Source organism: Ammospiza nelsoni, chromosome 3, assembly GCF_027579445.1.
Source record: "Ammospiza nelsoni isolate bAmmNel1 chromosome 3, bAmmNel1.pri, whole genome shotgun sequence".
NCBI lineage: Eukaryota > Metazoa > Chordata > Aves > Passeriformes > Passerellidae > Ammospiza > Ammospiza nelsoni.
Window position 1 is genome coordinate 54,464,909 of NC_080635.1, and position 17,650 is coordinate 54,482,558.

The following is a 17,650-nucleotide window of genomic DNA, read 5'->3' on the forward strand; positions in this document are numbered from 1 at the left end:
TCTCCTTTTAAGTAAAAGCAGACTAAAGAGTGAGCCTGAACTACTTAGAAAAACCCATAGTAACCACAACAAATGATGTACAAACACACACAAACTCTTGGTGCACACAGTTAACCAGAATGACCAATGCCCCAGAAAAGGGCACATGTATGCCCCACCTCAGGGACCTGCTACACTTTTTCCCCATTTAATCTTATACCGATATGTATGAAAAGGGATCAGCATTCTATTCTGGAAACTTGCAAGCAGAGATCTTCCAGGAAGGTGTAAAACAAAAGATTACTTCATTCAGGGTAACAGCAGTAGGTGTAGAATAAAATCACTATTTTTGTTTAACTAAGAGTGAGACTATAAGTATTTTGCAGATCCATTTCATCTGTCAAAAACTGATACAGTCCCAATTCATAAAATAACACAATAAAGCTTAAAGGCACAATTCTATCTCGATACATATGAACACATGCTACATAAAGCAAGGAAATATATAAACATGGCTGTTTACAAGCCAGTTGGAAAGCATAATAACCAAAAATATACATCACACTATCTTAACAAAATAATGTTTAATGATGACAGTTTAAGTTTGCAATTACATGACATTCTTGAACAAAATATCACTTCTACTTATGGCAAAAGATTTAAAACTGCAAAAACAAGCGAAGCATTTATTCATTTATATGCCATTTCAAGATGAAAAGCCCTGCCAAGGGCAACACTATAGTAGTGTAGCACATCTTTCTTCCTCTTTTTTCTTTTGAAGAGCAGTAAAGGTAAAAAGAAGTTAAAGAAAAAAAAAAAAAAAAACCAACCAAAAAACCAAGGCAGTATCTACATCTACTGGCAATATCTAATGATCAATGAATCTGCTACTGCAATAAATTTGTTTAAAACAAAGCTCTGCCTTTAATGGTTTCTACACAGCAGGCTCCTGATATGAAGAGGGGATGACTGATGCTGGCTTACAATATGGTTCTATAGTAAACTGTGCCAGTTTTACTATCAAATCACCTCTTATGAAACTCTCTTTCTGCCTACCATGCAATCAATTTAACAAAGATCTAAACAACTTAACAGTTCAAACATTCAAATAAATCCCATTCTCCTCCTTCCCATCTATGCTTATTAGAAGAATGAAAGTCACAAGTCACTGGAACAGTCCCAGAAATTGTTTTATCTGTTTACTTTTATAAGACAAGATTGCATATTGAATTCAAGTGAGTCAAAGAAAAACAGCAATGGCTTCACACTTCCACAATATGTGAGAAATGAAGACAAGCACCAATTCTAAGGCACAACACAGAGCTATACCTGACCTCAGGAGCTCGCTCACAATGTGTCTAAAAGAGCAAAAATAAAACATCATCTGCAAGAAATTTCACATCAGTTTTCTCCCTATAACAGAATACCCAGATCATCACACTATGAGGTTTTACATAAAAGGAAACTGGTGGAAAGAAAAAGTCCATCATCCAGACAGAATAAACACTGTTTTCAGCTTCATAATCTCCAAAACAAGTAGCTTGACATAAATCTACAAGGGAAATAAAGAAAATACAGACAGGAAAAGAAGGCAAATTAGAGAAACCCTCTTTCCCCAGTCTAGCATTTCTCTTCTCCCTCCTGAAGTAAAACCAATTTAATCACACACACATCACAAAATCAATATAGAAAGACAAAAAAAAGGTTAATGAACAATATAGAGAACACAAAGGAAATTAATTTGCAAGCTGAAAAGAAAGAACAAAACTAAGGATGACAGTAAGAAAGGATGACAGATTGTATGACTGAAACTACCTCATCTTTCTAATTGACAGGATTATATAAACAGGATGTACTGATATTTTTAGGAGCAGAAATAAGAAAGATACACCAACTGGTGCAACAGGTAATATATGATTCTGTAGTTTATTTTAAAATTGTGTTTAGAAAATGTAAAGCCAGTTTTAAATCACAGCAACACAATCACATATATTCAGAGAGACCTTCAGAGAGAGATCCTATAGGCAAACCCCCAGCTCAAAGCAAGCCTAGCAAGAACAGGGTGCTTGGGGGCTTTGTCTAGTTGAATTTCTCCAATGATGGAGATTGCAGTCTCTCTGGAATTTTGTGAGGTTTATAGTTTTTGAGTTTGTTTGTTTCTTTCTTTTACAGAGTTGCAACATCCGTCTTCTTAGTGTGCCCCTATTGCTTCTTGTCCTTCCATTGTGCCCCTGAGGTAAGTTTGGCTCTGTTCTCATTCACATTCCCCAGACTGGTACCTCTCCTAAAACTAAACAAGTACCTACTCCTATTTCTCTTGCTAAAACTTTAATCAAATAAATTATAATTCTTTATTTTTCAAAAGTAATCAGTCTCATATAAGCAGAGATATGTTTGCTTAAGTAAGCACAGTTTGTAATTTTTTGTCAGCAGCAGAATTTGACATATGTTCTCAACTTTTTATGTTTTTTGTTTAGTATTAATTTTTGTATTCCACATTGGTTACCACTTGATGGTAATTCTACTATACATTACCAGTAGAGAAAGAACACTTCTGCTGCAGAGTCAGAAATATAGATTTCAATTTCTTGTGTTAGGAATTGTTTTCTAGATGAGCAGTTCTCAAAGAAAGGGAAAGCACACACTGGTGAGGTTTTACAGAGAAACATGACAAGAAGTGTTCACCTGCTGATTCTTCTTGAGAAAGGGGGAAGAGCAGCCATGGAACCAATCTGGAGATCGGGAAAGAAGCAAGCCCCAAGGTGTTTTACGATTACTTATTATTTATACAAAATAGTACCATCTACACACAAATACTCCAACTACACAGTGAAATTATCATATATTTCAGAACCTGAGATCAGAGTTCAAACCTTAAGAGGCTGACCACTACCGAAGAACAGTCATTCATAAACCATCAAGAATTCAGGTAAAATTCTCACAGAAAGGACTACCAACCGCAGGGCTGTATTGGTGAGGCCCTAATGCATCATCTCATCTTGCAGGCTGAGGCAAAAACTGCCTACTGACCTTCCTAAGATGCCTGTATCAGCCTTGGAGACTAGATTTTGACTGTCCTTCAGTGTCACTTCAAATCCTCAAAAGGGGAATTTGGCTACATCAAGGCTGGTATCTTTTGCCTGTGAATCTGCCTCTACCTTTCTCTTCATCCTAGTTCTCAGAAATTCAAAATATATGGAAAGCTTTACTCTAATTTTACTTTCATCCTTCTATGATCCCTCTCACTTCACTGCACAAACCTTCTCCTTCCCAGCTATGATAGCAAATGATGTAATTGGAACACCTATCAACAGATAAATCAGTACCTTGTTACTCTTAAGGCCTATAAAGTTGGAATGTTTTGTGTATTTTTTAAACCAAAATATTCAATCCCTTCAACTGACAGTATATTTAAAATATGACAAGGTGTCCAAGGCAGCAAAAAACCCATTTCAATTTCATACACTGTGATATGTAGACATTAGAGCAGCTGTGTTTCTTCTATCTTATAGGCCGTATTACTAGGTCTTTATCTGCTGAGACTTCACCAAGATGCTTATGAACAGTATTTTCAAGTCATAGAGAAATCAAGCATTTAATGGCTAAGTAAAACAGGAAGAAAATTAAATTTAAAGACACAACTGCAATCTTTAAAGTTGCAGTTACATATAATCCAAAAGACAGAATGTGGTGACATTTACAAGAATATCATAGATACAATTAAGAATTCTATTTCATAAACCATCCAGCATTTTAATGAAAAAAGTTAATTCTCAATGGAATTTTAAAATGTAGATGAAGAAAAATTAACATGTAATTACACAGTGAAATTATCATAGCTTTATTTTAAAGTCAAAGGAGGGGAGTCTCCAGTATCATTGCCACTTCCAGCATCTTTTGTTAGTTTATTTTACGCACTATTTTTATTTCAGGCTAAGATTTCTACATTGCACCAGCATAATCGCAAAATGTTAATCAACCATGCCTGACAGAATTCCCCAGTGATTTGCAGCAAGTGCTGCTGCTTCCACTAATATCCAGTCTTGAGCAACTCACTTTTGTTAGATTTCCCAGGATGGTGAGTATGCTTTAGTTTCATCCTTCCATTTCCAGATCACCTCTCCATGATTAACAGAGCTGAGACTGCAGACAGAACTGAGCCTACATGTTCAGCTGCATCAGCTATGCACATCCATTTTGTTCAGTATCAAAAATCCAAGTGTTTCTCCAGCTCTGGGAACCAGACCCATACATTATCACTACTGATCTTGGTTAAAAACAGAATCACTTTAAATTAATTTTTATGCTTAATATAAAGAGCACAATTCAAAAGCAGCAATGGATAACAGATTATGTGGTTTGCAAACTGATGTGCAAACTGACAACATTCAAATTAATAGCTGCAATATCCATTTAAAATGTCTTTTAAGAAGCTCCCTTGACAAAGCAACTCCAAAATGCCTTGAACTCCTCCACAAAAAACCCAAAATAGCAGTGACCACACTAGATGCAGGAATTCTCAACAATGTCTGTCTTGTGAGGAAAGAACAAAACAAAGGCAAAAAAAAGCTCCAGCATCCACTGACATCTCATCAAGAAATTGTTACTTGTTTTTAAAAGCACAGATGCTGGGACATATACACTGGCTTTACCCTAAAAAGGTAGTATGAAATAAAGTCTGAAAATGTGTGCAGATGTATTTGGGCATACATCCTGAAGACCATTCAGAAAGATGTGGTCTGATTCCACGTTTGTTTCACTTTGCTCAATTTACTACTTAATTATTGTTATTTAATGAACACCGTTCCCTCGGAAAGATGAGGGATGGGTTTTGTTCATTGCACAGGGGTTCTTTTTACACTTCCAGCCCCAGGGTGCCTGTCAGCAGGGAGGGCAGTGCTTACCTGCTGAGCCTGGTACCTCTGCTGGGCCTGCGACAGGTACTGTGCCTGGGGCGGCAGGTGCTGCGGCTGCTGGTTGTAGTACGGCTGCTGGCCCTGCTGGCAGTAGCCACTCACACCTTGCTGACCATACTGAGGTGGGATCTGTTGGAAGAACCAAGCAAAGCAAACACATGAGTGGAAGCAGAAGGACGTGAAACCAAGCTATGTCCCACCCGTGGCAACCTCAGCAGAAGTGACATCCCCAGCTGCACACCTGCCCCAGCGCTCTGATCCCTTCCCTCAGCAGCTAATGGCAGCCCTTAGATCCTCTTGCCTTAGCAGGAGAAGTAAGCTCCATGCTCTGCATAGTTACTCTTTCCTGGAAGAGCTTCTGGTGAAAATGCGTCACTTCTGTAATGCCCACCCTTAAAGCACAGAAGCAGTTATTTGAAATATTTGCTCTCCTTGGGAACACTGGTGAGGCAAATCAACAGAGGCATCATTCTGATGCGCTGACCCAAAAGCTGAATTGTGGAAAAAAGGCACAACTCTTAAACTGACATTGAAAGAGAAATGCCTTTTTTTTTTTTTTTTTTTTAGCAATCAGGTGCTAATTTAAACTTAATATTTTGCCCACAATCCTCAGGTTTTTATTGCTTGTATTTAAGCTTTACACAAAAGGCTTGGGGTTTGGCAGGATTTGGGTTTTGTCAAATTCAATCCCTCTTAGTCTTCTCCCCCCTACTAAGATACACTTTTTAAAAAAGTAACAACAAAACAAAATAACACCAGTTCGAACATGTATCATGTACTGAGAACATGCATACACCGAGAATCTGTTAGAACCAAAACCAAGTCAATTACAGTGTCAGAGAAATTTTCTGCATTGACTTAGTCTGTAAGCCTTGTCTCAATAGACACTGACATTTTCTCGAGGTATTTGAAAGCGCACACTTTCAATGGACTCCTGATATTGTGTCCAGATTTTCTTGATTTTAGGTACCCATGCTTTTCCCCAAAGTCTGGAATTTAATATCATTTCAGATGCAGCACATGGTTTTTCCATTCTAGAATGGAGTTGGTCCTTGCCCCAAGCAAGTGTTTCAAATACCTGAGCACATCCAAAATGCTTTGATCTCTGAACTGTTCCCACTGAGTTTCTGATACAATGATAAATCTGTTTATTCAACAAGCAAACACATACCTGTTCTACCTAAAGTTAATTCACTACATTCATTCAACAGTATTTGCTATGTAGTAGTAGTAGTAGTAGTAGTAGTAGTAATAATAATAATAATAATAATAATAATAATAATACCATAAATTTAAACACCTGCTTAGCTGTTTTCATTATCACAACTTTATCTGCTCCTATTACTTCCGCCAGAAGCTGACAGTCCTACCTCTTGGTTACTCCTAAGGTCAGCACTATAACCCCATTCCTGCACTTGCTCTCTCTGTCTTGACATCCATTTTTTTCCCCCATCATTTCACAGGCAGTTGAATGTTTCTGTGACCAAAGCAGCCCTTTCTGACAAACACCCTCTCCCTGATGATGCATAAAATGAGGCCTTTATAATGCAAACTAAAAAGGGTGTGTTGGAATATCATCAGGCAAACAGACAGCTGGAGTCTGGGATCTGACAGAGGACCACATGGTGATTTGCCCATGATCTGCAAAGGTCACAGAGCCTGGACTGGTTCCTACGAAAGGCTGAGGAGAAACCTATGTTGTGGTGCATCTGGCTTCCAGTTACACCGGGAAGGACAGATAACCAGACAGCAAAATGTGGGCTGTTAGAAGAAAAGAAAAAATAAAGAGTGTCCAGTTAACCAGATGGTAACAAAGCAAAATATCAGATGCATGAGCAACCAGAATATTTCTAGAATAAAGATACTTGCACAGGAGAGCTGGAGTTCACCTGAACATAGAAGCCAGGTCACTGGTACATAAAGCACAAGAAAATGAAATTTTAAAATGAAGAGGGGATTAGAAGAACTCATGGTTAAAAAGTGTGGCATTGCTATGTCAAATGAAGACATGGAAATTCTGGGACGTCAAATGAAGATGCTGAGAAGAATCAAAGAATGAAAAATGGACATGCAGTGACTACAGAGTAGGTAGAGTGGCAATAAAAAATTCTAACAATACATGGACTTCTACACAAAGAGGGGTGGACTGGATCAATTGCAAACAAAGCACTAATAATAGCCATTTAAGAAATTTGGCAGAAAGGAAAAAAATTGTGGGGTGACTAGTAGGCATCATCCTAGGATACAAATTCAGGGAGAAGACAGCTAATAACAAAGTAACATTATATGCTACATAGCATTTAAAAACTAATCAAAATAAAACTCCACCTCACCACGCAGCTGAGGTCTGGAGCTTGGTCAGATAAAGAAGATTGAGTGCTGGAACCACCATGCATGGCTGGACTACAACAATGCTGACAGCAGCACGCTAGCAAGATCAGCAAAAGGCACGCCGCAAGATTGATTAGGGGGAGATTTCAACTCCCCCCAGACAGACTGAGTAAGCAGACTACAAAGCTGAGACCAAAGTATCAGATAATTCTCAAAGGTTATTCCATAGAACTGCTGGTTAAGGAGCCTGCATGAGGAGCCACTGCCTTTGGCTCAGTCCAGAGCAGCAAGAATCATCTACTACTGCATCCTGCAGCTGCAGAACCACTGTGCATCAGTGACCATAAAGGAGTTAAACTGAGCATCCCTACAGGAACAATCAAACCCGAGGAATCTACTACTGTCGTGCTTAACTTCAAAAAGTGTAACTACACAAAAAATGAGAAGGCTTGTTAAAAGGAATCTCAGACAGCTATGAGAAATAAAATCTGACTGACAGCATCAAAGCTGTTTAACAATAACCACATGGAAAGCACAGAAACAATATTCACCACCCATTCAGAAAGATTTGATAAGAGCAAAGGGACACCAGCAAGGCTCACTGCAGCTTTCTAGAGGCAAAAAGGCATCCCCTTCAATAAGCCAGCGCCAGGTCCAAATGAGGAAAACAGAAAAGACTGTAAACTCTGGCACTTCAAATGTAATAAGACAGGCCAGAAAGAACTGTTGGAACAGCTAGAAAAGGGAATCAAATGAGTAATGATTCATTTCTTCAAACACATCAGAAGTAGGAGGTCTGCCAGAGTCTGCAGTGACAAATGATGATGAAGGTATAAGGGGAGCTACAGAGAGCACAACACCATCACAGAGAAGCTTAACAGAATCTTTGGCTCTAGCGTGCACTGTAGAAAAATCTTGGGGTGTTCCCATGCTGGAGTCCTTTGTGAGAGACTTGATAAATGTCTCTGAATCTGATGGGACTTTTCATGGAATAAAGTGACAAATGAACAGTGAGAAGTTGCTTGGAACCATAAAGTATCACTCCAGAGGTCTAATCAAATTCAAAAACCTGAATCACTAATGACCATATACAGCCTCTAAATTGGAGCTGCCTTAGTAGGTGAGAATTTCAGTATGGCTTAAAAAGAAAAGTCAGAAATTTGAGTAATTTAAGACTACATAACACTGATGACTGTTCAGAGAAGAACGAAGATGAGATTTAGGAAACATCAACACAGCAAAAGAAAATCCCTCTCTACTGACTTCTTGGACTTACTAGGAAGAGTCAGACAAAAAGATTCAGGGAAATGCAACAAGAATCATCATAGGTATAGATAACAGTTTCCATAAAAAGCATCCATAACCCTTTGAGGATGGAAAAGACACCAGGAAGTAGGACCATGGTGGAAAGCTACAAAAGCATCTGGTCCACCACCAATTAGGATGCATTCAATAGTAGAAGCAGACTTCAGAACAAGAGAGAAACAGGTTGGCTAGTCACAGAGGTAGCAGATGTTTAGAACTCCTTGCCAAATTGATGTTTTGAAAGCTGAAAGTTTATGTGGGCTCAAGCAAAGACTGGACAAGTTCACAAAAGAGACATCCTCTGAGGGTTACCAAATTTATAGAGCCACATCTGGCTCAGGAAGTCCCTGAAGTGAAAATAGCTGAGGCTTGAAGAGCACTGGGGGAAGTACCATAGGTTTGCTTTGTTCTGACTCTCCTCCAGGCATGCAATGAAAGCCTCCACTGGAGGCAGGATATCCAGGGCTGCATGAACCCTTGATCTGCCCTGATAGAGCCAGGACTGCGTTCTCACCTCTTTGCAAAAGATAGTCCCCAAAGAAGACAATGAAACCTTGGTCTGCAAGATACTTAGTAACAAATACAAGAAACCTGAAGAGGCAATAACACCTGGATTGCCAAAGGTCTGAGACTGCTCCATTTTCTTAAATATTTCCCCAAGAAATCTGCTTTCAGACACTGGTTTAAGAATGGGTACCAGGCTCTTCTTCTGAACTTATATATCAGTTACTTATGTTAGAATTTTACTCCATAACCTCCCACTTCAAACTGTTTTAAAAAACAACCAAACACCACCACCTAAAATACAGCAATAATCATAATGCTACATGAATGTTTGGATGCTGTTCTCTTCAATGCAGAGACTCATCACCACTGTCTTAGCAGAGCACTACATATAATGCTGTGGCTATTTAAATAAATTACAAACATGCAAATTAATCCACCTACTTTACTGATGGGGATCACAAGATACTGTTTATGTTTATTAAACAGCATACAAAAAAAAAAAAAAAAGGTTAACTAAAATCTCCCCAGAACAAAACAAATCTAAGCCAATTACTTACAATGCTTGGAGTGAATGACCCAAGCATCCTCTTTCTCCATAAACTAAACCCTCCCTCCCCTTCTCCCTCACACTTATATTTTTTGCGGCCACACAATGCAGGAGATGAGAATTTGGCAAATTTCATCATGCCTGTGGTAGTGCAGACATTCCGGGGATGGCTGAAGAGAGAGCAGACCTGAGTTTGAATCTATTTCTAGGGAAGCACAGAAACTGTAATAATTACTTTGGACTACTATCTGACTTGCACAGTATAAATAGCATTATTTTGGGAGAAGTATGACTGACCAGAACTGATTACACCACTCTGAACACAAACAGAGAAAGGATGAGAATAGAAGGAACACAACTGGCAGCCAACATGAAGAGATGGGGCAAATCCAATTAAACCTACAACTTAGCCCATTATCTTTAATTTTTGTTTGAATAAGAGATCTGGTGGCAGGCATTCTTTTCCCAGGTAATACCTTGATAGAAATGGAAGTTTTAAGCAATTTTTGCAAGTGCAATCCATGACTGATGTCAAAGAAGAAGGATCATTAGGCAGCATTAGAGTCATTATAATAATTTTTAAAATTAAAATGTAACAGAATTAGTGTGTTAGCATAGGTACACTAATAATACCAGCAATATGCAGCTACTGCCCTTTTACACCATCCTGATGGCTAAATCCAGTCAATAATGGAAGAAGCTTTACACAGCCCCTATCACAAAAAGCTTTGGGAAGTCGCTCTGGGATCCACCTGAACACATCAGACACCATGGACATGCTCACTACAGGGCAAGAGTCCTGGCTACATCCTTGCTTCTCCTGGGTGCACAAAAAGTGAGGCATGATTTTGGCAATCCATTACCCTGGATGATATTGGTAAAAGGCAACAACACAATCTGGAAGCTGTGGACCACATGCCATGATATAAAAATCTGGGGGAAAACACGTCTGTCTGGCCTGATCAGCATTAAGCCTGGCTTACAGAGAGAAGAAGAACTGAACTTGAGGGGCAGGGGTGACACTCAGAAGAAAGGATGGCACTACCTGGTTCTACAGTGGCACTACAGGTGTCAACTTTGCTGAGGAACAGTGAGACAGAATATTGTGAAACAAGTACCGTCCTGAGTAATATAATCATCAGTAACATTCCACTTTCTTAGCACCTGTAACACTATAATTACATAGAAATTAGAATTTAAAAATGTATAGTGAGGGGCATTCTCAGAAAAATAAAACGCTACCACCTGGTACTTTAGGAGTAAAACAGCGCATTCCTTCAGTTAACGAAAGGTTACAGTATTTAATTCTAATTACTTTAATTTTACAGTGATCAATTCAGTTATAGCTATAAAGGAAGATGTCACTCAGTTACTATCAAACCTTCAAATAAAACACTTATGATTCCTGAAACAATTTCTGCTTCAGTTTTATATTTCCAAAGTCAGACCTCTGCCAAACCCTAAGTATTTTCCTCCAAACATTCAAACCATGCACTTCTCCATACTTTCCAACAGAAAGCTGTAATTAGAAACTAACTCCTTGACTTCCACACACTTAACAAAAAGGTCTGGTTCATATCAAAAACTTTCAAATTCACATAAGCCCAGGTCTTCATCTGTATGTTTAGCTGAATTAGAGAAAGAAGAAAAATATAATATGCTTATACAGCATAAGGAAATCCTCTGGCACATGTTCAGTAGAATATTCTGCCACAGTTAGGGCAGCATGGTCTCCTGTCTCAAATCAACCCCAGCAAGCTTGCGTACACAGCCTTAACGAAGGCTAAAATCCTTGAAGGACAAAAAAGAAAAAATCTAAAAGGAAACCAAGCAGAAAGCTGGGTGTTAATGTCAATGCTATTAATCAGATATAGATCCGAATCCTGACGCTACGGGGTTTTATTCATACATTCTATAAATTCTATTACTTCTTATTACTTAGCTTTGACCTTTTGACAATACATTGGTCACAATGTTCACCTGTGTTACTGTCTTTCCTACACTGCTTGCCTTTACACTGAAGTATGAACTTCAACATCTTATTAGGAGCCTTTAAAATATTAACACTAGGCCTGATACTGGTCTACTCTGTGACCCAGAGCAAGGAAGCAAAGGCATAAAAAGCATGTTTCTGTGTCACAGAACAATAATCCCCATTCCAGAACTTGCAAGGTAGTGGATTTTGCAGAGTCATTAAATGCATGCCTATGTTGAAGACTGCAGTGCAGCACACAGATCTGCAAACTAGCTCAGATACTGGCAGGAGCCTACACCAAAAGCTGTGCTCAGCTAATTTGCTGTGCTCCACAGAAGGGTGAATTAGGTCAAAGGGAGATCCACACTTTGTAGCCAGACTGCTTCTTGTACACAAGCCAGTTCATTAAAAAAGGTAGCTCAACCATCTTCAGAAGACACTGCAGTCTGCAATGCAGTCATACCCAGTAGTACAGAAAGGACAGGACTCACACACACGCTTGTAATCCCCTTTTCCCCAAGAAGTACACGGCAGCACAATTACACCCCTTGTCAGTGCCACGTATATGGCATCACACGTACCTGTCATAAGGTGCTCTCTACGTACTGCCTTTTACTGGAGCTTAAATCAAAATAACATCAGCTAACCAATTATTAATACAGGCAATTTCCCTCTTCTAAAAAAGCCCCAAACCAACCTATCAAAAAAAAAAAAAAAAGTGTAAAAAATCTACCAAGTTTACATGATTAAGGAACTCTCCAGTCAGAAAATACTGATGTTAAAGTTCCAAAAGCAACATTAACTGAGCCATGTTACACATATATAGCACCTTCTCTTTCTGATTTATGTTGTCAAAGGCATTTCATAAAATACAGAGGATGTGAAATGTGGCTTAGTTACTGTGGCTGCTAGAATCTTATCATTTATGTTTTCTGACTTCTTAGCTGTGCAACCTTCACATCTTATTAACATAGTTTTTTGCATAGATTGTAGTATGGAATAGTACTTATGTTTTATGTATTGACATATTTTTGATGTACTGAGATTTTGAATAAGTTTGCTATTCTTCATGATGAGAGCCAAATAAATAAAGACTACTGCCACAAAATAGTCAATCATTTATACGGAAAAGCAATATCTCTCCTTCCAAAAAAGAACACTTTGATTCCCCTGTCAGAAATTGATGAAAACTACCTCAGCTATAAATGCTAAATCTATGCCAATATCACAACCACCTCCCACTCCCATCTTCCCCTAAAAACAACAAACAAACAAAAATAAAAAATTTGCATCTTTCAGATGAGCTAAAATTAGTTTCAAGGGAGAGGTAAACAGCTGAGTCTAGAAACAAAAAGAACAATTTTTTCCTCCAATAGTGTTGATTTGCACAGTGCATTACAGCTTGAACTAATGCAACATTTGGTCCATTCTGCAAGTTAAGGGATGAAAATATGATAATCTCCAGTAAGAGATTTCCACATTGCTTTATTTATGCTCTCAGACCGACACTATAGAGAAGACTAAAGATTTGCAACAGAATTGTTTTTGGAAGTGCTACTTGCTAATGCAGTGCTATACACTGCATTAGAGAGAAATTATAGTGCCTACACACACAGACACATGCACACACTCTCAAGTGATGAGTCAGGTAAGATATCTATTCTTATACTCTGCTTTCTTTCCTTTTTTTTTTTTTTTTTAAAGTGATCAAAATAACTAAAAAGAATAATGTCATTTGGTTAAGTAATAGATTTCCACTTTACAAACCAGCATAAGGAAAAGCACATCACAACTGTCACAAACTGATCTCTGGTGATTCTGATGATTGCAGCTTCAGTAAAAAACTTGTAGGAAACCTCATCTCTTGCTGTGTGAGTATCATGAAATTCACCTATGAAATGCTGGCCATTACAGAAAAATACAAAAGCCTATATTTAACTGATTTTTAATCATATAACAAATAATTTATTACAGGGCACTTCTTGAGCATCCATGAATGGAACAAACAGTGATCTTTGATCCTCAAATCCTCTAATTGCCATTTATTTTCCAGGAAATCTGTAACAATTTTGACCACTATTTCTTAAATGGTGATTAAAATAAAATATGGTTAAAAAATTACAGAGAAACATATTACTTCAGACAAATTCTGCAATGCTATTCAAACCTTCTAAAGTAGGGAACACAAATGAGAGGTATGGACTGAGTTTGAATAGCAGGTAATCCAGCTGCATGAATAATCTTCCAATTTTATGCCTTTATACACAGAGAGACCCCTAACACTTAACTACTGGAGACTGAAAAATCCCTCACTAAAACAGGTTTCACTCTACATTTTTTCTGGCACATAGTCTTGGTAGGAGGAAAAATTGCAAACATTCTTTAATCTCAGTAGTAAGAAAAGGTACAATGTGCACACACCCTGTTTATCATTGCTTCCCTGGCATCTTGCACACCCTTGAGGTTTCTTTCTTTCTTCCAGTCTTTTGAGAGAAAAGGGTGTTTTTTAATTAATTCATGTTCTCCTCCAAAGATATCAATCTTGATGAATACTGTCTTTACCATTCCTAAACTCAATGGCTTTCAGAATTAAATCATTTGAGATCATTCAGAGCTCTTCGCCGTATCTCTTAAAACAGCAGGAGAAGAATATAAAAGATCTTCCACAGGGAGCAACTCCATGCACTCTTAAGCAAGCTTTTTCTTTCTTTCCATCTAAACTTGTCCAGTTCCACATAGGGCTTCACAGACCTTAAAGTGCACACCCTCTTTCCATGACAGCTGCTCTTCTTCCTTTACTGCTATCCTGCACCTGCAGAGGAGCAACCCCAGGCACCAATATATGGTTGAGGCCACCCAGCTGGAAAACACCTTGGCAGAGAAGGACCTGAAGGTGCTGGTGGACACCAAGTTGAACATGAGCCAGCAATGTGCTCCTCCCTCTAAGAGAGCCAATGGTATCCTTGGCTGCATTAGACAAAGTACTGGCAGCAGGTCCGGAGAGCTGCTTCTGCTCTGGAGGACTGTGTCCAGCTCCGGGCTCCCCAGCACAAGGGAGACACGGACATACTGCAGAGAGTTCAACAAAGGGCCACAAAGACGATTAAGGGGCTCATGCACCTGTGCCGTGAGGAAGGGTAAGAGAGCTGGGGCTGTTCAGCTTGGAGACGAGAGGGCTCCAGGGAGGCTGAATAGCAGCCTGCCAGTACGTAAAGGGACTCTAGAAGAGAGCTGCAGAGGGCTTTTGTACAATGGCATGTAGAGATGGGACAACAGGCCATGGCCTCAAACTGAAAAAGGGAGGTTCAGATTAGGTATTAGGAAGGAATTCTTCACGGTGAGGATGGTGAAGCACTGAACAGGTTGCCCAGGGAAGTTGTGGAAGATGCACTTCCACATGCCTGGAAGTGCTGAATGAGGCTTTGAACAACCTCCTCTAGTGGAAAGTATCCCTGCCCATAGCAGGGTAGTTGGAATTTGATGATCTTTAAGGTCCCTTCTGACCCAGACCATTGTATGACTCGATACTTCAGTTTAGTAGTGTCTTATTACAAAGTTATCTGCAAAGGGGTGCATGCAAGTTCTAGTCTTTAACAGAGAACCCCTCTGGATTTGGCCCAGACACCTCTGACAAAGGCACCACATTTGAGTTAACCCCCACAAATAGCAGACCAGCAAGTCATATTCTGTTCTGGTCCTTCTCTGTGTTACAGGATATCACTCTTTTTATCAAGAAAACCTTGCAATGACAGAGCAGATTTACAGGTCTTTGTGTTCCCATTATGGATTTGAATCCCCAAGTAGTGTCCACAGCACAGGAGGTTGGTCAAGACACAAAGAAAAAGCGATGACCTCCCATATCTACCATTTAGGTTCAGCAATATCTGTGATAAATCTAGTAATTTGTACAGTCCAAATTCTTCTAGTTTCTTCTATTATAGCAGGATCAAAATCAGACTTTTCATCTGGACACTAAAAATTCCCCACAGCAAGGAATCCTGAGGCAAAGAGAATCACTGGCTGAACTAACGGTAAGAAAATTTGATTACATCTCTACCCATCCAGGATAATTTATTATCCTGCAGCATAGCATTAACTGCCTAAGACCAGGATCCCATTCCTGTGGCACAGTTCCTCAATATTCTTTTGGGGGTACTTATGCTGGCTTAGAAAAACAAGAAATACAGAGCTACTCCTATCAGAAACCCTTCTTCTTTAGATGAATTTGATCAAAGTGCACCACCAATAAAATCAAAACCAACCAACCAAAACAATTTTTAAAAAAAGGAAGAGTAAATATTTTCTGTGATGGCTTTTCTTTCCTTTTTTCTACTGGGAACAGATAAAAACCAAGTCAGCCTCTTAAATAGGAGTACTTACATAACAGCTATGACTTCAAATATTCCTGCAAGTATTTTTAAAAGAAAACTTTCAAATCATTCCTTGTAGACGCAGAGTTCAGATATTTGATTTATTCCATTTCTATTATTTAATTTGACCTATTACTTAGCACTGGAAAACATCAAAAGAACCCTGACAGAAACATCAAAGACATCTATCTTATAAATTCATAGCTGAAACCATATAGCACATCATAATTTTTAAAATAATTACAGTTTTATTATACTCAAAATAAGATGATTATTGTAAATTATTCCTCATATCAGTTACCTCAAGTAAGTTTTAGAAACATCTGCTAAATGTAAGTATCTGGATACAGTTAATCCAATTCATGTAACATTATACTTAAAATGGAACAGAAAAACAAACAAGAACCTTTAAAGTCCTAACATCACTTATCAAAAAATTACCTGTTTTGCTTAATTGAAAATAGCAAACTTAAAAACCAATGAAGAATCAACCACCAAATTCATACAGTCATTCTACAAAACTACTAGATTTTTTTAAAATTAATATTGCAACTAAATTTAACTCAAATACTGTGTTTCATCTGCTAATGTTCATAATACCTACTACTCTTTCAAAGCATGCAAGCTTCTCCAGTATATCCATGCATGGCTCCTTCCTTTCTGGAAAGCTCAAGCCCCCCTTCCCCCAACCCTGGTTGTTTTGGGCTATTATCCTGAACCTATTTTGTTTAAACATTCACAAAACAGATTCTTACACTCACAAGAAAATGCTTCCTTCTCATTTATGTCCAGACTGAAGTAATATCTATCTGTACACAAAATTAACACACAAGTGTATAATTGTAGTTTTATGCTCAAGTGCCCCAATTAGGCACTTTGAAACACTTTAAAGGATCCATCAGGAACATTCAATACCTCCAAACTGTAAAGTCTTGAGGAGTGTCTTTTGACAAGACAGCTGCATTATGGAGAAATCTTTCAGCTAAAAACAAAGAAAGCAATCAGATTTGGGCTTTTTTCTCCAGGATACTCTGGCTGTAAAGAATGGTGGGACCTATCTGGTGCGGTGCATTTTGCCACAACTAAGAGACAAGTAGGAAACCGGACAGCTTGTTTTGCTTTTGTGCAATATGTCCCAGGTAAGCACCGAAGGCCCAGCCTCTGGATTGTTTGAAAAGGTGATTAAGGAAAGGTGATCAAGAATGTTTGCAACAGACGAGTGAGGACCCTACACCTTCCTCACTGCAGCCCCAAGTCAACTGCAGCTCCACACACACGCTTGGTGAACATTCATCCTCTGCCTCCTCACGTCTTACAAAATACTTTTAAGAAGCAGCTTGTTCAAAAAGGGAGTGCAGGAGGTGACTGTCAACAGTTTTTTGTTACACAAATAAATTTCCCTGCACATGTGGTGAAGAAGGGAAGTCTATGTTAATCCATCTGACTTTGCACTGAAATGGGTTACAGGTGCTCACAGAATGCATTACAGTCTTTCACACAGACTGGTGATAAACTTGCCACATCCTTCATGTTATAGCTTATGAGAAACACTGGTGATGTTCGTGGCAGGGGGTAAGTGGGAGGATGTCTCAGCAAACACAAGAGAAGAAGACAAACTTATTTCACATGACAAACACATACCAAGTTCTTAATAAATAATAAGTGAGGAAATCAGGAGTGGTAAAAACAGTGTAAGAAGAAGGTCGTTAACTCATTACAT

The 17,650-nt window shown here is 38.7% G+C and overlaps 1 protein-coding gene across 3 annotated transcripts in view; it reads right to left on the minus strand.

Annotated features, from left to right (window-relative positions):
- ARID1B (AT-rich interaction domain 1B) overlaps positions 1-17,650 on the minus strand; it is a 325,120-nt gene that overhangs the window by 239,378 nt on the left and 68,092 nt on the right. For all 3 annotated transcript variants that reach the window (XM_059467474.1, XM_059467473.1, XM_059467472.1), the window contains exon 3: positions 4,884-5,024. In XM_059467474.1, the coding sequence (XP_059323457.1) occupies positions 4,884-5,024 (141 nt within the window). The remainder of the gene's footprint in view (positions 1-4,883; positions 5,025-17,650) is intronic.